Source organism: Saccopteryx bilineata, chromosome 7 (assembly GCF_036850765.1).
Source record: "Saccopteryx bilineata isolate mSacBil1 chromosome 7, mSacBil1_pri_phased_curated, whole genome shotgun sequence".
Lineage (NCBI taxonomy): Eukaryota > Metazoa > Chordata > Mammalia > Chiroptera > Emballonuridae > Saccopteryx > Saccopteryx bilineata.
In genome coordinates, this window is record NC_089496.1 from 97,007,817 (window position 1) to 97,031,397 (window position 23,581).

At 50.3% G+C, this 23,581-nt stretch overlaps 1 protein-coding gene across 2 annotated transcripts in view; it reads left to right on the forward strand.

Moving 5' to 3' along the window:
* Window positions 1-739: 739 nt before the first annotated feature.
* The window catches only part of MXI1 (MAX interactor 1, dimerization protein), a 100,551-nt gene continuing 77,709 nt past the window's right edge, over window positions 740-23,581 (forward strand). Inside the window, exons 1-2 of one of the 2 annotated variants that reach the window (XM_066239851.1) lie at window positions 740-1,214; window positions 23,315-23,447. In XM_066239851.1, coding sequence (XP_066095948.1) covers window positions 953-1,214; window positions 23,315-23,447 — 395 coding nt within the window. In that variant the 5' untranslated portion in view covers window positions 740-952. Of the gene's footprint in view, window positions 1,215-18,396; window positions 18,702-23,314; window positions 23,448-23,581 lie in introns of those variants that run through there. The other variant, XM_066239852.1, reaches the window with a different exon arrangement.

Consider the following 23,581-nt stretch of genomic DNA (forward strand, 5'->3'; position numbering starts at 1 on the left):
GGCGGCGGCAGCAGCAGCAGCGGAAACAATGCCAACTGGGTAAGGGTCTTCAGAACCAAAAGGTGGAATTCAGCTGGGGCGGGGTGGTCCTGGGCTGCCACTTCTGCCTCTCTGTCAAATAAAACAAGACCAGGTGTGATGGCACCCTCATGTGAGCTTTGCACAGCTGGACCAAGGCTGGGAAGAGGAGTGTGGAGAGAGATGCTCACGTCTCCTCCCCTTCCTGGAAAAGAACTTTGCATTTGAAGGAAGAAGGAAAGAGTGAGTAAATCTGTAACCTGGGATTTGCTGGCCTGGAGACTGCATTTGGCCCTTTGAAGACACAAGGCCTTGCTCCCCCACCCCCACCCCCGTGTGTGTATTGGGGGAGAGAAATTCAAATTACATGTGACTTTCTTTTATTGAACTTTTTAAAAAAGTCATAGTTGCTACCATTTATTGGGGACCTATGACGTGCCAACCATTGTGCTGGATGCTTTATGAGGTGTTATTTTTATATGAAGAAAAAAATAGTTCAGTAGTTTGTTTTCATGCAGGTGCAATCAGAGGAATCGAACATTTTTTTCCATTCTGGTTAAAATACAGTGCTCTACACTGTGGTAAGATTTGGAAAGAGGACGTGCAGGGCTGTCCCTGCCTCGCTTGTCTCCACCTTTTATTTTGACCCGTCGGTTGGCGCCTGGCTCGCACTAGGACCCAGTCGCCAGAGCGCCTCCGTCTGTCCTGTAGGTTCATTCAATCTCCCATACACACAGACCCACAGCGAGACCGACACACACTCACACTCAGGCACACAAGTGCACGCAGTGAGGCTCGGGAAGTCAGATCGCCTCTTCGCCTCTTCGCCTCGGCGTCTCCTCCGCTCTAGCCAGCCGGGTCTCCCCTGGGGCCCGGAGCTCAGCCCGGCCGTCAGCCCTAGAAGAGGACAGGCTCGGCGGACCCCAGTCCCTCCATGGGCAAACGCGGGCGGCCACGCAAGGAGGCGCGCTGCGAGGGCGCGGGGCCGGCCCCTGCGGTGTCCCCGGCCGTGGCCGCGCCCCAGCCCCCTGCCCAGCCCGAGGAACCCCCGGGGGCCAAGCTCAGGTGCCCCTTCTCGGACATTTTCAACACCAGCGAGAACTCGATGGAGAAGCACATCAACACTTTTCTGCAGAACGTGCAGATTCTGCTCGAGGCCGCCAGCTACCTGGAGCAGATCGAGAAAGAAAACAAAAGTAAGTTTGGGGGCCCCCCTCCTCCTCCGCTCCCGGTTCTTTCTTCCTCTACCACTTGGGCGACCCCTGTTGCCTGCTCGGCCCGCGTCCCCCTCCCCCCAACACACATCCAGCACTCGGCAGTAAAGCCGATGACACGGGAGAAAGGACACGCACGCACAAAGCTCCTAAAGATGTAACAAAGACGAGCGGGAGGGGGAGGGGGTCTGTCTGTGCGTCTGTCTGTCGGTCTCCCGGAGGCTGGGAGGAACGCCCGGCGGTGGAGCAGGGGAGTGTTGTTGTTTTCTGACAACTGAGCCGAGAGCTCATCTCTTCGAGGTCGCCTTTCTTCCTTTTTTTTTTTTTTTTTTTTTTTTTTTTTTTTTTTTTTCCGGAGCCTTCTCGGGCAGACAAGTGTTGTTTTTCTGTCGCTCGTTCCTGGGTGGGGTGGGGAGGATTAGAAGCCAAAAGTTGGAAACCGTAGGCAGCGCTCAGCGGTTTCGGAAAGAAAACACACAGACACACAGGACAACAATAACAACAGCAGCCACCAAAAGCCCTTTACGGCGTGGGCTCTGGCTGGCTCGGCTCCGCTTCTCCCTCCTGTCTACTTTGCTTTTTCCTCCCCTCTCGCAGCAGAGCTGGGCTCAGGCCATCGCGTCCTCCAGTACCGTGCCCCTGCGCCTCTGTTGCCCTGGGGTGCCACCACCGCCCCCCCCCCCCCCCCCCCCCGCTCTAAGAAACAGGCCGGCATGGCCAAGCAACGCCAGCAGCTTGCCCGAGACCCGCGGTCCTACGGGGGAACTTGGAGGGGGTGGGGGACGCAGCTAGAAGGAAACTTTGGGATCTCGCAGCAAACAATAGTTGGGGAAGAAGGTGTGGGCTGTTGTGTGCGGCTTCTTTATTTTCTGGGAGACCGCTCCCGAGCGAGCGCGCAGGACTAGGAAGACAAACGCCTTTCTGGGCGATTTTCACCGTCCACCCCCATTCTCCCACCCTCGACTCAGGTAGAAAGCGATGTGTTGGGGTGGGGGGTGCTGGGAGCCCCACCCCGGCCTGGCCTCCTTTTAGTATTTGTTTGTTTCATTTTTGCCCCTGCCAGCCGGGTCCCCCAGCCCTCCCCAGACAGTCGACTCTGCGCCCTAACGGGGGCACGCGTGTGCAGTGTCTCCAGCACGGTCCTCAGATATAATAGCTGCGAGAAGGAGGAAGGGGCCGGAATAGATAGAACGACAGACTAGAGAAAACCAGTCTGTTTAATCTGTCCGAACAAGTAGCAAGATCAATGAGCCAGGGGAGAAAATGGTCCGATTGCAACGTGTCAGATCTTGTAAACCCCCCTCCCCAAACACAACAACAACCACTCAAACACAAAAACACCTTAGCTGACCGAAACCCCAGGCCTCTAGGGTTAAAGTAAGCATGTGTTGGCAGCGCAATTGTGCAGAAGCTGTAAGGCAAAGAAACAAGGATTTGTGTCGGGGTGTCTGTGGTGCGTTCTTTTCTTTCTCTTCTCTCTTGTTTCCCCAGAGTGCCTGCCTGGGTTTCGAGAAAGGCACATCGCCGGCTGTGTAGCTGAATCAGATTGTGATTATTCGAAGGGGGTGGTGGTTGTGCATTCGTCAGGAGGGTAGTTTCTGAGAAGCCGGAGCTGGTGGGGATCTGGATTGAAGACGTGGTTTTGTTTGGAGTGTTTGCTTTTGTTGGAGGGGGGAGGGGTGTGATTTCTTTAACTGCCCCCCCCCCCGGGTCCCGGGTTCTCTGGAGTCTGTCCTGTGGCGCCGGCTCCTGCGGCGGGGGGCACCTTATGAGGGCACCTTGGAAGTGTGTGGCAAACCTGGTTTGCCTCCCCCTCCCCCAGGAAGGTGTACTAAGGAGGCTGCTGAAGCTTCCACCTCGTCCCGTCACCCCTTTGCACCCGCAGACAATCGGAGACCTCCGCCGCCACCCCCATCCCCTCCCCCAGCACAACCCACACCCCGGCCGCCCTGGCCGTTTCCACCTCCTTGTTTACCCCGTGCCGGGGCTCCGGCGTGGCCACCAGTCACGTAAGCAGAGGGCCGGGCGCGCCAGGCTCGGCTGCCCCGCACGGGGCGGGACAGCAGCAGCAGTGCTGGGCTCCCGAGGCTGAGAGCCTAGTTGTTTCCCCCCCGGTCCCTCTCCCGAGGCGTCCGCCAGCCCCCGAGAGGGGCTCGGAAATTTAGCGCCCCAAAGTCAACTTCGAGTGCGTGATCAGTCTCTTGACCCCCACCCCCAACCTCCGGCCGGCTCTCCGCGGGAGTATTTTTAGCTCTTGCCTCTTTTCGCCGCCGCTGTTTGGCTCTGCATGACGTGATGTCAACGGCCCCCAGATTTCCCCGAGAGCGTGGGACTCAGCGACGTGCCCGGCTGGGCTACGGGAACCCCGCTCAAGGCCTTCGCCTCCCTCCCCAACAGCTCGCACAGGCGAGGGCGACCTCCAGCAAACTACAGGCGACCCTTTGCCGGGCCCTCTATTATCCCCCTTGCAAACTGGAGCGACCCTCGGTGGCCACTTTATCCACTCCCTCCTCCCCCGGCCTGGGTACGGAAAACCGCGGGCCCTACATCTGCCTCATTTTATTGGGGGCGCTTCTTCGCGCTGGCGGCGCTCGCCGTTGTTTTCTGCTTGCTGCACACAATGCCCGCGCGTCACGGCGGTCCGCGTGTGCACAGCAATAACGCGAGTCGGGGGGCGGGTCGTGCGTGCTCCCGGCTCGGGCACTGCGGGTCGCTCCGCGCGCGCGGGGCTTGTTTTGCTTCAGAGCACCGCTTTCCGAAAATCTTACATCATTCAGTTGCTGGGAGGAGGGATGGGGATCTGGGCGTTCCAATAGGATTCCAGCATTTCCCAGATCCCCAGTTTTTGGAAGGAAGCAGGGTCCCTGGCTTTTTAATTATTATGACAATGAGAGGGCTCAAGTTTTGTTTGTTGGGCAAGTTTTGGGGTTTTCATTTTAGGTCACTACTGCAAAGGGCATTTCTGGCCGGCTCAGGTGCATAACCTCCCCGCCTTCAGTTCAGCCAGTTCCCCTGTAATCACTTGATCTTAGTTTCTCCGCCTCCTCCTCCTCCCCCTCCCAGCTAGAGACACATGGTTTCCACATGGAGACAAACTTCTTTCCTCTGACTGGACTTGACCTAGCTGCGTCGTTCAGCCAATCGCCACTTGCAACTTCCTATGACGTCACGCGTTGCTGAGGCCAGAGACAGAGGGTGGGGCCAGGAGGCAAGCCAGGAAATCTCTGGGAGCTGTAGTGCGGCCAGCTGGTACAATCCCTTCTTAAAGGAACGGTCTTTTCCCTGGCGGTGGCTGTTGAGCCTCTATTCCAGTCTTTTTTTCGAGTTCTGTAAGACCTTCCCGAAATGCAATGATAGACCCTGGTTATGAGTTCACACGTTCCGTTTTTACTGTGTTTGCAAAGAACTTACTCGGTAGGAGCTTGCCTTATTTTTTCCATTGTCTCTGGAACTTCTTTTCATTGCCTGGTTGAGGTTTCCCTACTGGGAGTGCTCACCAAGTTGTGGCCACAGGAGAATTATTCCCAGGAGATATGGTGAGTTTTCTTGGGGGGAGGGGATCCAAGTTAAGTCATCCAGTATTGCCTCTGTGCAAGGCAAGGATTCCCTAGACCAGGGGTCCCCAAACTTTTTACACAGGGGGCCAGTTCACTGTCCTCAGACCGTTGGAGGGCCGGACTATAAAAAAAACTATGAATAAATTCCTTTGCACACTGCACATATCTTATTTTAAAGTAAAAAAACAAAACCGGAACAAATACAATATTTAAAATAAAGAACAAGTAAATTTAAATCAACAAACTGACCAGTATTTCAATGGGAACTATGGGCCTGCTTTTGGCTAATGAGATGGTCAATGTGCTCCTCTCACTGACCACCAATGAAAGAGGTGCCCCTTCCGGAAGTGCGGCGGGGGGGGGGCGGATAAATGGCCTCAGGGGGCCGCAGTTTGGGGACCCCTGCCCTAGACTGTGCAGGTACATTCTTTTGAAGTTCCATCTGATGTGAATGAGTTGAGGTTAAGGATCTCAACGGCCTCCAGAAACATTAATCATGGAGGCTGTGACCCTTTCATCACAAATTCAGAAAAAAAAAAAAATAAATAACCTCTGGTATCATCACCTATATCCATTTGGTGTCCACTGGAGGGGTAGCAAATTAGGACTGACCTATAAACAAGTATTTGCTTTCTGTTTTGGAAAATGTTAAAACTGTAGAGAAAAAGAAGGATTCACAAAGGAATGTAGTGTGCATAAAAGCTGTTTGGTAGGCAAGTGGAAACTACTGTAACAAATAAAGGTCTGGAGGACAGAAATGGGCTTCTCAGTGTCTGGGGAAGGTGACTTTAGGAACACTACTTAAGTTGGAGAATGATTAGATGGGACTAGAAGCCATGGGTTGCTCTCTGGAATGGATTACCTGGGCTTGAGGTGAGGTACTTTCCTAGGGGCATGAACAGGCCAAGGAGAAGCCTTTTCCTCCTAATGGAGGAAGCTGCTGCGGTGTGGTATCAGCTGGCCCCACCCTGCCTTCCTGACAGTCTCCTCCGCTCCTGTCCAGCAGGTCCACCAGCATGCAGAGTTCCCAGTCATGCCTCTGTGCTTGACACACACTCTTCCCCCTGTTAGAATGCCCTCATTCTCTTACTCCCTTGGGGTTAGGTGCGTCTTATCTACCCTTTAAGACCTAGGTCAGTTCCCGCCTCCTCCAGGAAGCTTCTCCTGGCTATTTTTTAAGTCAGAGTGGTTAAGAGAATGAAAGCTTTAGAGTCACCAGAGCAGGGAACAAATTCCTCCTTCACTGCTTATTGGCTGTGTGACCTTAGGCACAAGTTACCTAAGCTCTCTGAGGTTCCATTTCCTTTTTTTGTAAAATGGAAGTAACAATAGCACCAGCCTCACATCATTGCTGAACAGCTAAATGAAGCTCTCCCTTTAACCATTTAAAGTACCTGGGAAGTAGGTGCTCAATAAATAGCTACTTCTCTGCACTTTGCTAATCAGTACCAAGCATTTTCTACTTGCTTCCTGTGCATTAGCCTTATCCGCACAAGGAGATGATTAGCATCTTAAGGGAAAAGGTCAGTTTATCAGTATATGCCACTGTTGCATATAACCTACCACTGAGCACATAGTAGACACTTAATATACATTCTTTGATTGGTTGGATTTTTCACTTATTTTCTATGGCACAGTGATCAGGTTAGGCCAGGGGACACATGACAGACTTTCTGAAGACTTGGAGAAGAGTTGGAAATGCTGATCTCTTCCAAGGAGGGAGGATGTCTCCCATAATCCACGCAGACTGCCCTTGAGCTGTAAAGATCAGAGCCTGCAAGGAGAGAATAGGTAAGGCCTGGAGAGCTGAAAGTGCATACTGATTTCAGCTGTGACTCTGAAAATGACTTAGTTACTGGCTTAGAGAGCAGGGGTCTAGGGCAACTTATGCTAAATTTGAGGGTTTTGATGGCAACTAATGTTCAAGCAGGTCACACTTCTGCATGGCATGTGTCTTAGGATTCATTCATTCCACAAATATGCATTGAGCACCTACTACATACATGCAAATGCTTTTTTCCTGAAAACTCTCTGGGTTGATTTACGCTGGGGGTGGAGTGGGATATTTGTTTTTGGTGGAGTTGTATAAAGGACATTCTTTTTTTATTTATTTATTCATTTTAGAGAGGAGAGGGAGAGACAGAGAGAGAGAGAAAGAGAGAGAGAGAGAGAGAGAGAGAGAGAGAGAGGAGAGACACAGAGAGAGAAGGGGGGAAGAGCTGGAAGCATCAACTCCCATATGTGCCTTGACCAGGCAAGCCCAGGGTTTCGAACCGGCAACCTCAGCATTTCCAGGTCAACGCTTTATCCACTGCGCCACCACAGGTCAGGCCTAAAGGACATTCTTAAATGAGGCTCCTTTCCTCTGCATCCTAAATTATGTTCCCAGATTCAACTCTTTTCTAGTTTTAAATATGATCTCTGCCTACTGGTTAAGTGCTAGAAATAGACATTCAAGGATGCCATTGTGGCTCTTTGAATCTGGAGCTCCCAGGGACTGTGGAGGGGACCCAGGGAAAGGGAGCAGGGCCTTAGGAAGTTGAAGAAGCTGAATTGAGGCATTCCTAGTTTGGGCAGAAAAGGATGTTCCATCAGCAGCAAGGAAAACAAAGGCTGCTCACCTACCTTTTATCTCTGACCAAAACATACCCAGAAATGGGGATATTTATCTGAGGATGGCTGAGCAAAAGTCTGGAGGTGAAAATGAAGGAAATGAAGAGGGTGCCAGCATGTTGCTGCAACAACTACTGTTGTATGCATTACATAGTATCAAACCTGGCTACGACTTATTGAGCCCTAACCATATACCAAGTATGGGGCTAAACATGCATTACTCCTCCCATCTTTACAACAACCCCATGGCACAAGCAATTGTGTTACACCCATTTACAGCGGAGCAGGGATTCTAGGTAACTTATCCAAAGATCACATGATTAGTAAGTGGCAGAGCTGAGTTTGAAACCTAGGCCTCTGATTCCAGAATGAGCCTGAGGTCTTAACCGTATATGCAGATATGAATTTTATAGTCGAGGAATGAAGTCCAGAGGGGTGAAATGACTTGCTCAAGGTCACCCAGCAACCTGGACCAGAGCTGGTATTTGAAATACTCTGTTGATTGTCCAGGATCTTCCTGCACACACCCTGCTTAGAGAAGGTTGAGAAGAGGCTGGAGACAGAATAGCTAACCAGGGAAGTGTTCTTGTTTTTCAGAGTTGTTCAATGCTCCTGGCCCTAACTCAAGTTTACGCTCCTAGGAAACACCACCCGCCTCCTGCTGCCTTTCCCAAGTCCGTCCTCTGGACATATTAGAGGACTTGAGGCTGTTGCTATGGCACTGGAGCCAACAGCAGGTTCATCAAAAGCTGGGTCTTTTGCCTTTTTTTTTTTTTAAAGCCCGGCCTTGCAGAAACGAATTGGCCACAAAGATTTGCATCAGTCATTGTGGCTTGTTCTGTTTTAGATCCCCCTGTCTCTCTCCCCCACCCCCTCCTCCCTACCACCACCACTTTCTATAAATACAGTTAGATAAATATTGATTTAAACTGGGTTTCTAGAGGAGGAGCACATGGTTGCCCTGGCCTGGTCTTCACTTAGATACCACCAGAATGCCAGGTCTGACACACCAAACCCCTGGCTGCCCTGGCTTCCAAGTGACCTGTTCAGGGAAGGTGAGCTATGCTTTTGTGGCTTTTGGGTTTAAAAAGAGAAAGGAAAAGGAGTAAAAAAGCAATAGCCTAGGGAGAAATGGGAATCCTCTTGCAGAAGGAAGGAAACAGGCAGAAATGGAGGGAGGTTTATTGACGTCTGGTCTTCTGAACTATTCTCTTCCCTTTCCCATTCTTCCTTCCGCTCCATTTTGGGTTTTGATTTGAAAGGAGGCAGGTGGTAAGACAGAGCTTCAGGGCCAGAAGGAGCCCCAGAGGTCACAGAGCATCCATCTTCCTCACTATCCTGATGGGGAGGCTGAGGCTCAGAGAGGGACAGTGGCTTCTCAAGAGGACACAGCACAGTCAGAACCAGGTCCTTCTGGGCTGTGTTCTCTCCTGCCCGACCAGAGAATGGGTCCCAGGCAGAGCACCATACTGGGCTTCTGTTTTACAGGTCAGGTGCTCATAAAGTCAGCACTTCTCAAACCTGGTTTACTGATTCTAGGGTGTGTCCGGTTATTGCAGAGGTCATTGCAACATTCTCAATAGTCTTTCAAAATGAAGCTAATTTGAATTTCCCATTTAGAAAAAAATATTTTCTTTTATATTGGGGCTAGGGAGTGAGAAGGCAGCGACAGTGACAGGATGGCTACCCAAGCCTTAACTGAAGAGGAGGAATTCAAATCTTCCCAGAGGGGCCTCTTTCTGGAGGTGGAGGGTGGGGCTCTGGGCTCACACCAGAGAGAGGCTTTAGTTCTGCAGGGACAGACACCTGCTCTCTGGCTCTTCTGCTAAAGGGAAGTAATTGTGTCTGATATCATTGTCCCTGGGTGGACTGGCTGGAGGTATTAAAGCTGTCAACAGCTGACTTGATCTCTCTGGCCAAAAATAATGGGCATTTGCCGCCACCCTCCTGAGCTGGAAGTTCCTTCTTTGCTTCCTCATCTCAGCAGAATGCTGTGCTGGGCCCCTTGCTTATGAAATATTTTGAAAGTTCAGGTGCCTTTTGCTTTGAGCAATACATCTCCATGAAATAGATGTAATTCAGATCCTTTAAAAAAATTTTTTAGATTAGAGGAACTCTCTTTCAAAGGCCCTTGCGGCAAATACTTTTATAAAATGTAGTATTACGTTGCATGCCAGGAATTCTCCCTAATTTATTCAGTGAGTTCATTAATTCATTAAACTGGTATTTAAGGAGCACGTGTTACTTATGTCAGGCACTGTGCTAGGTCCCAGAGTATAGTCTCTTTCCTTATGGAGTTTCTATTCTAGTACCAGGTTTTATAAATTTAGTTGTCTTAAAGCGAACTTCAGCAAGGTGGGATTGCATCTGACTTGGGTTATGTGTCTTTGGTGCATCCCCCCTTCAACTGAGCCTCCCCCCCATGTTTAAGATCATTTATGTTTTTGTGTTTGTCCTTATAATTTGTACAGATCCAACTTTTTCTTTTTTCCATGAGCTTAGGGAACCAAGTCCCTTCTAAGCAGCCTTGTAAATAAACACATTCTACTCTCAGTTCTTTACAGATTGGGGCATCCTGTACTTACTTGGAGGATTGTCCCTACCAGTGTTCCTACCAAGTAACTCTCTCGTACAACATGCCCGTGGCCCCATATCTCTAATATCCAACTCCACTGTCTGCTAAGGAAATTTAAACACAGCAAAATTAGAAAGATAAACCTGTCCTGAGGGAGAGGCATGCTGAGAAATTCGAACGAAAGCTAATGAAAGGGGACTTGGATTAAGTACTGTTTGGTGATATTTTACTCTGTATCTTGATTGCCATTAGCAAGACTGCTTGAATAAAGGTACTGCCATATTAAAATAGAGGACTGCTCTGTTCTGGCCATGGGTGACAAGTGGGAGCTTCTGTGGCCTTTGTTTTATTTCTATAGGAACCCAGAATAACCTTATGGTGTCCTCTGTCATCTCCTCCTTATCTTCATCACAACTGACCATCCTTACCGTATTTCCTGACTCCCAAGAGTCTGAGAGCCTTGCATACAACTTTCTTTCGTTCTTTCCACCAGCTGGAAAATGTAGCTCAACTAAATAATTTCTATAACCTGCCAGGAGACAAGCACTGTGCTTGGTGCTTCCAAAGTGCAGTATCATGGCATCCAGTTCTACACTCCAGTGCATGTGATAGACAAATAGAGACTAATAAATAATTGTCTGTCTCCTGGGAGTCTGATAACCTGTGTCCAAGGGGCTTGCTGAGAAATCTTCTCTGTTTGCCAAAGGAATAGTGATAATGGTGCCCCTTTTACTGAGCAGTTACTATGTGCCAGCACAATGCCAAGTGCATTATATGAAATCCTCACAACCATCCAATAGGAGGGTGCTATAATTATCCTCATTTTATCGATGAGGAAAGCCTCAGCCTTAGCAAGGCTGGCTGACTTTCCCAAGTCCACATCCTAACAAAGAGTGGAGCAGAGCCTGACCAGTGGTGGTGCAGTGCATAAAGGGTCGACCTGGAAACACCGAGGTCGCCAGTGCAAAACCTGGGCTTGCCTGGTCAGGGCACATATGGGAGTTGATGCTTCCTGCTCCTCCCCCCTTCTCTCTCTCTCCCTCTCTCCTCTCTAAAATGAATAAATAAAAATAAATACATTAAAAGAGTGGAGCAGAGACTCAAATGCAGGTTTTTCTTTCTAGAACTTAGGGCTCTGGGAGAAGCCTCAGGAAGCAAGAGGCAAGCAATGGAATCTTGAATGTTTGAAGTCTAGGCTGAGCGGCCCCCTGGGGATGCCTCCCTGGAGCAAGTTCCTTTACTTCCCACTCATCCTAGGCCAGAGAGGAGGCAGCCAGAGTCTTCCAGAGCTCTTTGGGTGCTGACACTGAAGCCAGATAGGGCCCTTTCTTCTGTAGGGCGATGGTCTAGGGTGTTGCTCTTTGCACGTGCAGTACTACCTTGCCCAGCACTTCCTGGGGAACTCACCCAACCAGTAGGGCTCCTGTGGCTCTGCATGCTAGGGTGTGTGGGGGGTGTGACCTAGTACCCTGTCAGACTGTACTAGGTTTCCTTAAGGCACCCAAGCTTGTAGGACAACTGGTCTGGCCCATGCTGGGAGCCAAGGGCTTCTGCCAGGGAAGCCAGAGGAGAGAGGCAAGTGTGAACTGCAGAGATGAGCTGTGGGCCCTGGCTGCCACTGTGACAGCGTGGGCCAGCCTGTTACTTGTTTAAAGCCCTTCAATAGTTTCTTTTCTGTCTCACTTAGAATAAAATCCCAATTCCTTGCGTGGCCTTTTACCCTTACTGTTTGGAGTGAGTGTGGTCTGCAGATGAGATGGGGAACCGTGGTGTCCCCTGGGAGCTTGTCAGAAATGAGACTCCCAGGCCCCAACCCAGACCTGCTGAATCTGAATCTGCATTTCACCACAATTCCTATTGTACCGCAATTCCCAGGTGATGTGTGTGTTCATCAAAGTTGGAGAAGCTGGCCTAGCCCCTGGATTTCCCTAATCCTTCTACCCACCTCACTTATCCTTTATCCCTTCTCCAACTTACCACAGTTTACAACAATGGTACTTGCTTATCATCAGTGTGTCAGGCTAGAATACAAGCACCTTCAAGACCGTAAGTAGTTCTTTTCATTATTCTACTATCTTCAACATCCAGATTAGTGCCTAGCACATAATAGATGCTTAAGGAATCTTTGTTGAATGAATGATGAGTTCTCTGCCTTTAACCTTCTGAACTAGTATCTTTCTACAAGGGAGCTATTGGTGAGATAGTTCTTGTGCAAATTTATGCAGGATTTATTTTTTATTTATTTTTTATTTTTTTGTGGCAGAGACAGAGTCAGAGAGAGGGACAGACAGACAGGAAGGGAAAGAGATGAGAAACATCAATTCTTTGTTGCAGTTCCTTAGTTGTTCATTGATTGACTTCTCATATGTGCCTTGACCGGGGGGCTACAGCAGACTGAGTGACCCCTTGCTCGAGCTAGCGACCTTGGGTCCAAGCTGGTGAGCCTTGCTCAAATCCGATGAGCCCGCGCTCAAGCTGGCAACCTCGGGGTCTTGAACCTGGGTCCTCTGCGTCCCAGTCTGACACTCTATCCACTGTGCCACCGCCTGGACAGGCCAGAATACCCCAGGATTTAATCTCCATTTCCCACTTACAGAATCCCAGTGGAACCCCCAAGTCATTGCGACACTCACAAAAGATACTCCTACATGTTTCCAAAGCCTCCTAGGGGGAAGATATTACCTCTGGTGGAGACTATTGCCCTAACCAAATTTTTGACCTTGTCCAATTAAACACACTGGGATGTATGCTGTGGGATCCAAGAGTTAGAAAACCCAGTTTTGAATCCATTCACTATCTATATGACCTTGGGAAAATCACTTAATCTTTCTTTCTGGACCTCCTCTGTGAAACAGGAATCTCAGAGACGTGCTGGGACGATGAAATGAACCAATGACTGTCGTGCACATAGTTGGCTCTCATTACATCACAACCAGTAGACGAGCGGGGCATGTTATTCTAGAATCACTGGAGAATCCCAGAATCCCAGAATCAGAATGCCGGCGTTGGAAGAGACGGCAAGATCACCGGTGTCCTTGGGCAGCCAAGGACCTGGTATTTTTATTCTAAATGGTGCACCTAGAGCTGAGAGTGCAGCCGCAAGGACAGCAAGGCTGGCTGTGTGACTTGATGTCCAGAGCCGTGGCTGGGCTTAGGAGTGACCTCCACAAATTTCTGCTGCCTGGAAGGGAGTAGTTATGCCAAGAGGTGGGGGCAGGGAAACTCTAGGCAGGCTCCTGGCAGGGGATGGCGGGTTACCCAGGGCTATGGCAAGAATGTGGGGCATCCTTTTAGCAGCAGGAGAAGGCCTCTGGAACCCTTTTTTTTTTAAGGTTTTAAAATCAAATTTCATCTAACTTTGAAAGAACAGGTCATTGCAGTAAATGCCGTCAAAATTTATTGTATAATCTTGCTTTTGAATATAGATGCAAACATCCTAAACAAAATATTAACTCGTGGAATGAGCAGTGTTTCAGAAGAAGAACATACCATGGCTGACCAGGCTACATGCCAGAGATAGCTAAAAGTCACAAAATCTACTGCTATAAATAATTTTAACCACAATTTAAAGGGGAATAATACATGACTACAGCAACAAATGATGAAATGGCATTTGAAAAAAACTATTTGGGAGGCATTTGTAGTGAAGGAGACTACGTACTTCCATACAACAAAAATTATCTATGTCTGGTGGTCTTTTATGTAAAGTGGTGTAGTATGAGGTTGAGCTCATGGCATGTGGTTGTCACCAGCAGAGGAACTGATTCTGAGGCCATCCTTTCCTTAGGGACGAATGAGCCTTGAACAGAAAACAAAAGCAGGCCTTGGATCCCTTTGGAATATAACTTGATGTTTAAAGGAGTAGAACTCTACAAATTTAGAAGACCAGAAAACTTACTCCATTTTATTTATATATTTTAAAAAACATGAGTCAGCCAGAAGAAGAATTATAGAGATGGGTAGAGAGCACCAGGCAAGAGTCTGAAGGCCTGAGTCCTAACCCTTATTTGATAAGACAGCTGTGTAGCCTTGGGTAAGTTACTATACCTCTCTGAGCCTTAGTCTTCCCATCCGAAAAATGAAGACTGGATTGAGCATTATGCTTTATGGTATTAACATATGAAATAAACCATGAAATGCTATTTAGGGGAACATTAAACTTGGCATGGACCTAGCAAAATCCTCTAGAATACCTTATCATTGCACCCCCAAGTGGGGTTCTCCAGAGTAAGCAAGCCTTTCAGATGTGAATATTAATTGAGTCCTGCAATGCAGATTTCTTTTTGGATCAAAGTTAATGCAAAAAAAAGGACAGGGACATTTGAGAGCTTAACAAATAACATCCATTATAATCACTGAAATAGGCTGTTGTAGTAAGGGCCATTTAATAAAATGTAAGAAGCCCTTTTCTCTAAGGGGGATGACACAGGCCAGGATGTAAGTCTAGTGCGTCTGTTTGAGTCTCTTCCATGGCCTGATCGCATCAGAACACTGAAGTTAGAAAACAACAAACTTCCAGATTGGGCGAGCTCAGGTTAATACTGCCTTCCCCTGCTGTTTTCATTCCCGCATCCTTTCTGTCCCTTTCTCCCCAGCTCAGGCACCTGGGTAGCTCGGTGCTTTTCCCTGTGGTTGGGATGTCGGCCGACAGCCCTGGCGACTGGAGCTCTGGGAGGCAGCAGCTACCTCTCGGGTTTAGCATTACGTCATCCCTTCTAGACCCAAATTTATCTCGGCTGCACACAGACCCGCAGCTCTGAGCTGCCGCTGACTTGAAGAGAGCTTACGCATGAAGTTAGGCAAAGCTGACTCACACTGGGCGGAGGGAGAGGTTTTCTGCTGCTCTTCACGTTTCTGCGCTCTAAGAGGCGGGAAGGGGAGGAGGCTGCGGTTGTCATTTTGGGGTGGGGGATGGAAAGATGTATAACTGTCAGGATTCTCTTTTAGGAACTCAGGACTCACCCTCCCCTGTCCTCAATCTTGACCCTTTGCAGCCCCCATCCTTAAAGATAATTGCAGAAAACAGTACCCCTGCACAGTAAGCACCCTGTAATTACAGGGAAGTTCTCTCAAGCCCCAGGTGTCACCAACACAGTGACTTTGGACTTGTAGCTTCATCTCATGGTCACTTTGCCTTTTTCCATCTCTTCTATCTGCAGAAAAGATATAACACAGACCAGTCTCCTCCATTGTTTGTGAATATGCAATAAATCATTTGAAAAATCTTCCATCGAGTAAATTGTGCAGGGAAGGGACCCCTAAGAATAGAGAGCTTTGCCTGCTTTTTCCAGAAGGCAGATTGTCCCCATCAGGCCGTGTGTGTTATAGGCTTGGGGGACTCTGGGGGACTTTTTCCATCTTCAGTGAGATTCCCTAAGAGAGCTACTTTGCGAGAGACGACAGAACCAGAGACTATAGGTAAGATTTCAAGGTGTTTTTTGTCAGTAGACTTTGGGAGCCATGCTTTTCCTCAGTCTCCCCATTGGTATTTGTTAGTGCAAATGGATTCATGTGAACAAGAGAAAGGCTATGGCTGCATCTAGGCTCCTCCAGGTCAGGACTAATGTTGAGGGATGGTCTGTGTGTAGCGTTACTCTCCTGAGCCTAGGGCTCCAAGCTCTGTGCTGTAGGAGGCTCTTGTGGCGAATTCTGGAGTCACCCAGAGCAGGGAGAAAAAATGGCACCTTCAATTGCTATTAGGAAAAAGTCGGATATATATATAATTTGGTGGCTCTCACCTTACTTGCCATTTCCTCCCCTCCCCTCTCAGCCATGGCTCTAAAAGAAGGGCTGGTTAATTCATCTGGAGGTCAACTGAGAAAAGCCAGGTATGTGTACCAAGCGCCCTGCTTTCTCTTAATAACCTGCTAGGGCTTATGATCTATGGATTTTATTTTTATTTTTTTTAATTATTTTTATTTATTTATTCATTTTAGAGGAGAAAGAGAGAGAGAGAGAGAGAGAGAAGGGGGAGGAGCAGGAAGCATCAACTCCCATATGTGCCCTGACCAGGCAAGCCCAGGGTTTTGAACCAGCAATCTCAGTGTTCCAGGTCGATGCTTGATCCACTGCGCCACCACAGGTCAGGCTGATCTATGGATTTAAATCCATCTTGAATCTATGTGTGTTTTCAGTTTGTACTTTCTTTTCTGGTTGCACATCCCATTGGGTAGAGTTTTATTTATCATAAAACTACTTCTTTTAAATTTTTCAGGTAGCTTGTAGCAATTTGGGATCTAAAGCTTAATGGGGTTCTACAAGCAGTAGAAACTAACTTTTAAACTAATAATTTCTACCCTCAAGTAACAGATGTTCTGAGTGAACAGGCATTTAAAAAAAAATTATTCTAGCCTGACCTGTGGTGGCGCAGTGGATAAAGCATCGACCTGGAAATGCTGAGGTCGCCGGTTCGAAACCCTGGGCTTGCCTGGTCAGGGCACATATGGGAGTTGATGCTTCCAGCTCCTCCCCCCTGTCTCTCTCTCTCCCTCTCTCTCTCCTCTCTAAAATGAATACATAAAAAATAAATAAAAAAAAGTTCTCTCTCCTAAAAAAACAAACAAACAAACAAACAAAAAACGTAAAAAAAAAAAATTATTCTACTCTTCCCATGCCCAGTATGTCCCTTTTTGAGGGTGGAGGGTGGTTGTTACTGACAGCAATGGGAAAGCCCAGATCTGAAGTGACCTAGCCAATAGCTGAAAAAGCATAGTCCCTGTTTTGAAGCTGTTACCAAAAAATTCTCCTGTGGCTTGTGAACACCTCATTTTGGGTCTCCCTGTACTTAATGGAACATCTATTTGGTTCTCAAATGAGGTGCCAAGTATAATATGTAAAAGGGCTGACAGAATTGTGCTGTTTTGACCTCATGGGAAATCTTGTTCACTTTGAAAAAGAGAGGATATTAAAATGCAGTATGAAGCCCATGACATTTTTGAGTGTTAGATTTTCATCCTGAAATGGTATTTTCTGCAGTAGCCACTGGAATTTCTCCCCTCACCAAGAGCTTCCTGTTATTTTGGATGTCCACCAGCAGGTTAAAATAATCAGGGCGGGGAACAAGTATGACTGTTTATACAATTCCCAGCTTGGTCCTAGAGCATTCAACAGTTATGACCTTCCTGCCTTGCCTCCCCCTGGGGGTGATTTTGTACCTCAGAAGACATCTGGCAATGTCTGGAGACATTTTTGGACATCACACCTGAGGGTTGGTGGTGTGCTACTGGCATCTAGCAGGTAGAGGCCAGGGAAGCTGCCGAACATCCCACAGTGCACAGATCACCTGTTCCCTGACTCACAAAGGAATTATTTGCCCCCAAATGTCAATAATGCTGAAGCTGAGAAACTGGTCTAGAGAACTTGTTAGAATGAGGACTTGGAAAAGAGGGTGATGTTGAAGGCAGCCATTGACAGTCTTTTAACATGGTCCCATTTGTCATTAACTACTGCTTTTAGTTCTCTATGGAAAACATAGCTCACTTATTATCATGTACTAAGTGCTGGATTATTTTGTTTAATCTTCACAATAAGCCCTACTGACTATACACTCCTTGAGAGCAGGTTCTATCTCTGTTTCTCTCATTACTGTACACTTTATGTCTAGTACAGTGTCTGGCACATGGCCGGCCTTCGATGTTTGGATAAATGAAATAACTACATCCATTTTACCAATGAGAGAAATGAGGCTTGAAAAGTCCACATAGCTAGTGTAAGTAGCAGTCAGGATTTGAACTGAACCTGTGTGACTTCAGCACCAAGACACTTACCCACTGAATTATGTCCTTCACTTGCAGCACCAGAGAGATAGTCTAGTCTCTAAAATCACTAGTGAGGGTCGAGGGGGGAAAATGGAGTTTTAAACAAAAGATTAGAAAACACCTACCTCTGCGTGTAAACTGAGGTGGGAGAGGGCCTTATGGAGCCCTCTCTGGTTCTGATGGGATCTCCCGTTGTTTCTGAACAGCGATTTTGGCTTTTCAAGTGTTTCTGTGTGTGCTGTCCGAGAAGCACATTTTGCAGAGGGGGAAACTGAGGCACCGAAGTTACAGGAGAAAGAACTAGGGGGATAGAGCAGTGAAACTTCGGAAAAAGAATGCTCCAGCTCCTGGGCACCCGTCAGGAGTCGCTGAGAAAAGGGCTTCCCGGGACTAGACACTCAGCTCACTCAAATCCTTCCCTGATAAAAGCATAGTCCAGATAACTTCTTAGTCTTTCTACTCTTGATAGAGAAGCTAAGCGTGACTATACGTCGCAGGGGCCACTGCGGATTCGGCAGAACGCAAGAGCACTAAAGCGGTGCACGTACTACAACTCCCGGCGTGCATTGGGTACGAGGAGACAGGACTACATTTCCCAGAGGGCAGAGGAAGGGGCGGGAGGGGGCGGGTCGTGGTGCTGCTCCCGCCCCTCCCCCGTGCTCGCGCGGAGAGGTAAACAAACCGCGCGCGGGCTGCAGGCTGCGCGGCGGGGCCAGCGGGGGCGGCATTCGCCGCGGGGCCGGAGGCGGCGGACAGCGCGCGGAGCCGCGGCCAAACTGGCCCGCCTGCCTGCCGCACATGTCCCGGGGCGGTGCCGGACTGTAGCCTCCCGCGGCGCCTCCTGTTGGCGGGGGAAGGGAGCGTGGAAAGGCCCTCGCCGCTACCACGGTGCCCATGGAGCGGGTGCGGATGATCAACGTGCAGCGCCTGCTGGAGGCGGCCGAGTTTTTGGAGCGCCGGGAGCGAGGTAACGGCTGGGCCCCGCCGCTTCCTCCGCCGCCAGAGCTCGCGCGCTCCTGCTCCACGCGGGGAGTGCGGGGCGCGAGTGAGGAGGGGTGTGCGCGTGTGAGTGTGCACGTGGCAGGGGAGGTGCGCGTGCGAAGAGGGGTGTGAGGGAGGTGCGCCTGTGAGCAGGGTGTGCGCGTGGGGAAGTGTGCGCGTGGGAGGGGGGGTGTGCGCGTTTAAGGTAAGTGCGCGTGTGAGCTGGTGCACGTGTGCGAAGAGGTGCGCGTGAGGGTAGGGGTGTGCGCATGTAAGGGGAGATGCGCCTTGAGGTTGTGTGTGTAAAGACACGTGTGTGCGTGTGGCATTTAAGTATGTGAGGAGGGGTGCGTGTGTGAAGAGGGCGCACATATGACGACGGTGCGCTCGCGCGAAGAAGGGTGCGCGCTTGTGGGGTGCGCGTGTGACGGTAGATGCGCCTGGGAGGAGGGTATATGTGTAAGAACGTGTGTGCGTGTGGCATTTAAGTATGTGAGGAGGGTGCGTGTGTGAAGAGGGCGCACGTATGACGACGGTGCGCTCGCGCGAAGAAGGGTGCGCGCTTGTGAGGGGTGTGAGGGGTGCGCGTGTGACGGTAGATGCGCCTGGGAGGAGGGTATATGTGTAAGAACGTATGTGCGGGTGGCATTTGCGTGTGTGAAGAGGGCTCGTGCGTGTGGAGGTGCGCATGTGACCGGAGATGCTCCTTGAGGAGGGTGTGTGTGGACGCGTGTGTGCGTAGCGTTTGCGCATGTGAGGGGTGCGCGTGTGAAGAGGGCGCGTGTATGAGGGGGGCGCTCATGTGACAGGTTCGCCTTGAGGGGTGTGAGGGCGCGTGCGTGCGTGTGGCGTTTGCGCATGTGAAGAGGTGTGTGTGCGTTTGTGAAGAGGGCGCGCATATAAGGAAGGCGCTCATGTGACGGAGGTTCGCCTTGAGGAGGGTGTGTGAGGACGCGTGTGTGCGTGTAGCGTTTGCGAATGTGAGGAGGCGCGCGCGTGTGTGTGTGGAGGGCGTGCGCGCATATGACGGGAGATGCGCGCGTCTGACAGGAGGTGTGCGTGTATGACGGGCGATGTGCCTTGAGGATGTGTGAGGTCGCGTGTGTGCGTGTGACGTTTGCGCAGGTGAGGTTTGTGTGTGTGTGTGTGTAAAGAGGGCGTGCGAATGAGGAGGGTGCGCGCGTATGACGGGAGATGCTCCTTGAAGGTGTGTGAGGACGCGTGTGACGTTTGCGCATGTGAGGAGGCGTGTGTGTGCGTGTGTGTATGAGGAGGCCGCGCGCGTGCGAGGAGTGCGCGCGCATGAGGGGAGGTGCCCGTGTGACTGACGGGAGATGCGCCTTGAGGACGCCTGTGTGCGGGTGGGCGTTTGCCCCTGTGAGGAGGGGTGTATGTATGAAGAGGCCACACGTAGGAGGGTGTGCGTGTGTGTGAGGGGTGCACGCGTGTGACCGGAGATGCGCCTTGAGGAGGGCGTGTGAGAACGCGTGTGTGCGGGTGGCGTTTGCGCATGTGAAGAGATGTGTATGTGTGTGTGTGTGTGTGACGAGGGCGGACAGAGGAGGGTGCGCGCGCCTGTGACAAGCAATGCGCCTTGAGGAGGGTGTGTGAGGATGCGCATGTGAAGAGGTGGGTGTGTGTGTGTGACGAGGGTGCACATAGGGTGCGCGCGCATGTGACAAGCAATGCGCCTTGAGGGTGTGTGAGGACGCGAGTGTGCGGGTGGCGTTTGCGCATGCGAAGAGGTGTGTGTGTGTGTGTGACAAGGGCGTACATATGAGGAGGGTGCGCGCGCATGTGACAAGCGATGCGCCTTGAGGAGGGTGTGTGAGGACGAGTGTGTGCGGGTGGCGTTTGCGCATGCGAAGAGATGTGTGTGTGTGTGTGTATATGTGTGACGAGGGCGCACATAGGAGGGTGCGCGCGCATGTGACAAGCGATGCGCCTTGAGGAGGGTGTGTGAGGACGCGAGTGTGCGGGTGGCGTTTGCGCATGTGAAGAGGTGTGTGCGTGTGTGTGTGACGAGGGCGCACATAAGAGGGTGCGCGCGCATGTGACAAGCGATGCGCCTTGAGGAGGGTGAGGACGCGTGTGTGCGGGTGGCGTTTGCGCATGCGAAGAGGTGTGTGCGTGTGTGTGTGACGAGGGCGCACATAGGGTGCGCGCGCATGTGACAAGTGATGCGCCTTGAGGGTGTGTGAGGATGCGTGGGTGTGGGTAGCGTTTGCGCATGTGAAAAAGGTGTGTGTGTGTGACGAGGGTGCACATATGAGCAGGGTGCGCGCTTACGTGATGAGCGACGCGCCTTGAGGGCGTGTGAGGACGCGTGGGCGTGTGGCGTTTGCGCATGTGAGGAGGCGTGTATGTGAAGAGGGCGCACCTATGAGGGGGGTGCGGGCATGTGACGAGAGATGCGCCTTGAGGGCGTGTGAGGACGCGCGCGCGCGCGCGTGTGTGTGTGTGTGTGGCGTTTGCGCCTGTGAGGCGGCGTGTGTGTGAAGAGGGCGCACCTATGAGAGGGGTGCGCGCGTGTGATGAGCGATGCGCCTTGAGGCTGTGTGAGTACGCGTGTGTGCGGGTGTTTGCGCCTGTGAGGAGGCGTGTGTGTGTGTGTGTGTGTGTGTGTGTGAGAGAGAGAGAGAGAGAGAGAAAGAGAAGAAGGCGCACGTATGAGGGGGGTGCGTGCGCGTGAATATGGGTGGACGTGTGAGGGGTGTGCATACATCAAGCGATTGCTTGTGGGGGTGAGGTACGCGAACGAGGGTGGCTGTGCCTGTGAGTTTGTGAGGAGAGGGGTGCGCATGCCTGAATCTGTGTGGGGGAGGCGCATGAAGGTTCGTGAGTGCAGGAGGAGGAGAGGCAGGCGGGAGTGAGGGAGGCTTTGGGAGCTAAGAGAGCTGGCGGGTCTGGAGAGGGGTAAGGTGTGGGGGCAGTGGTGGGATTTGGCGGGTTCCCACCAGTTTGGCAGAACCGATACCTAATTTTTTATTGAGTTCCGTGAACCAGTTGTAAAATGGCATCTGTAATCAGGGTTCTCTCTAAGGCCTGGGCAGCCGCCCAATGTGGAAATCACAAATGTACATTCCTTACTCCTTTTTAACATCCAGCTGCGCAACAGCATATTCTAAGCGCCCGTAGTAATGTGCATTCGGTCCACAGGTGAAAAAAATTACAAGTGAGGACGCCAATCAAGAAGCAATATGGAAATATCTTAAATGACAGTTTTATTGTTTTTTGTCAGGTATTATTTAATATATATTTTTAAACTCAATCTAGTTTTGTGTATCTCTTTTATTCTTATTTATTAAATGGATGAAATAATAAACTACCTTTTGGTATATCTTTTTTTATACTTAAAATGGTCATTAGGGCAGATAACTGGTTGTTAAATTATTTGGATCCCACCACTGTGGGGTGAGGGGGCAGGTGAACCTCAGGAAAGTGAGGAAGGGTGTGTAGGGTGGAGGTGTGTGGAGGAATCTGACGACTTGGAAGGCAAGAGGACAGAAAGAACTGAAGAATGGTGGGTGGGTGCAGCACAGATGGGGGAGGGAGAGAGGGCTGAGAACAAAGGAAGGGAATGCCTGCTGAAGGGCAGGGAGGAGGACACACATGGTGAGGAAGGGACCTCTGAAAATCCACTGAGGTGTGTTGACATGGAATGGATGCTAAAAGAGATATGAAGAGGTGGAGTATGAAGAGTAGGAACTTTGGGAATTGTGCGTCAGGAGAGAAAATGTCCTAAGACTAGGGTGATTGAATTATTTTAAGTATATGAAAATTTGGGGCTTAGAGTGACATCTTCTAGAATGGGGAGAGTTAAAGGAAAAGGGGAATTTTGAAGTAAGTGAAATCATTGAGATGAATGGTAACCAGGCTCAGATGTTAGAATGTTTAAGTCAAGAATTCTTGGAGAGCCCTGGCCGGTTGGCTCAGTGGTAGAGCGTCGGCCTGGCGTGCAGAAGTCCCAGGTTCGATTCCTGGCCAGGGCACACAGGAGAAGTGCCCATTTGCTTCTCCACCCCTCCCCCTCTCCTTCCTCTCTGTCTCTTCCCCTCCCGCAGCTGCAGCCGAGGCTCCACTGGAGCAAAGATGGCCCAGGCACTGGGGATGGCTCCTTGGCCTCTGCCCCAGGCGCTAGAGTGGCTCTGGTCGTGGCAGAGCGACGCCCCGGAGGGGCAGAGCATCGCCCCCTGGTGGGTAGAGCGTCGCCCCCTGGTGGGCGTGCCGGGTGGATCCCGGTCGGGCGCATGCAGGAGTCAGTCTGACTGTCTCTCCCGGTTTCCGGCTTCAGAAAAATACAGAAAAAAAAAAAAAAAAAAAGAATTCTTGGAGAAAAGGATTTTGTAGAGGGATAAATTTCTTGATTTAGAAGCATCCATATACCTTCCAGGAGGTTGGTTGGGTCTGCATGTATTATCACAAGATTGATATCCAGGTAAGGACTGGGAATTTCAACCAAAAAGAGTACAAAAAGATGACCTTTTTTTCTTCTCCTGTTTTAGTAACCTGTTACTGCAGTGACTTAAGATCTCTGGATTCATGGATTTGGGTATGTTCCTCTTATCATATCTTTTTTTTTTCTTGCTGTCTCTTTAGAGTGTGAACATGGCTACGCCTCAACATTTCCCTCCATGCCAAGCCCCCGGCTGCAGCATTCAAAGCCCTCACGGAGGCTGAGCCGTGCACAGAAACACAGCAGCGGGAGCAGCAACACCAGCACTGCCAACAGGTAGTAAGCTGGGGAGGTTTAGAAAAGACAGCTAGAGGGAGGGCGCACATACTCAGGCAGAAGTGCCAGGCCTCCTGACCTCGGTGTTCTAATACCAAATCTGGAGTAATACTGAACAACCAAATGGGTTCCTT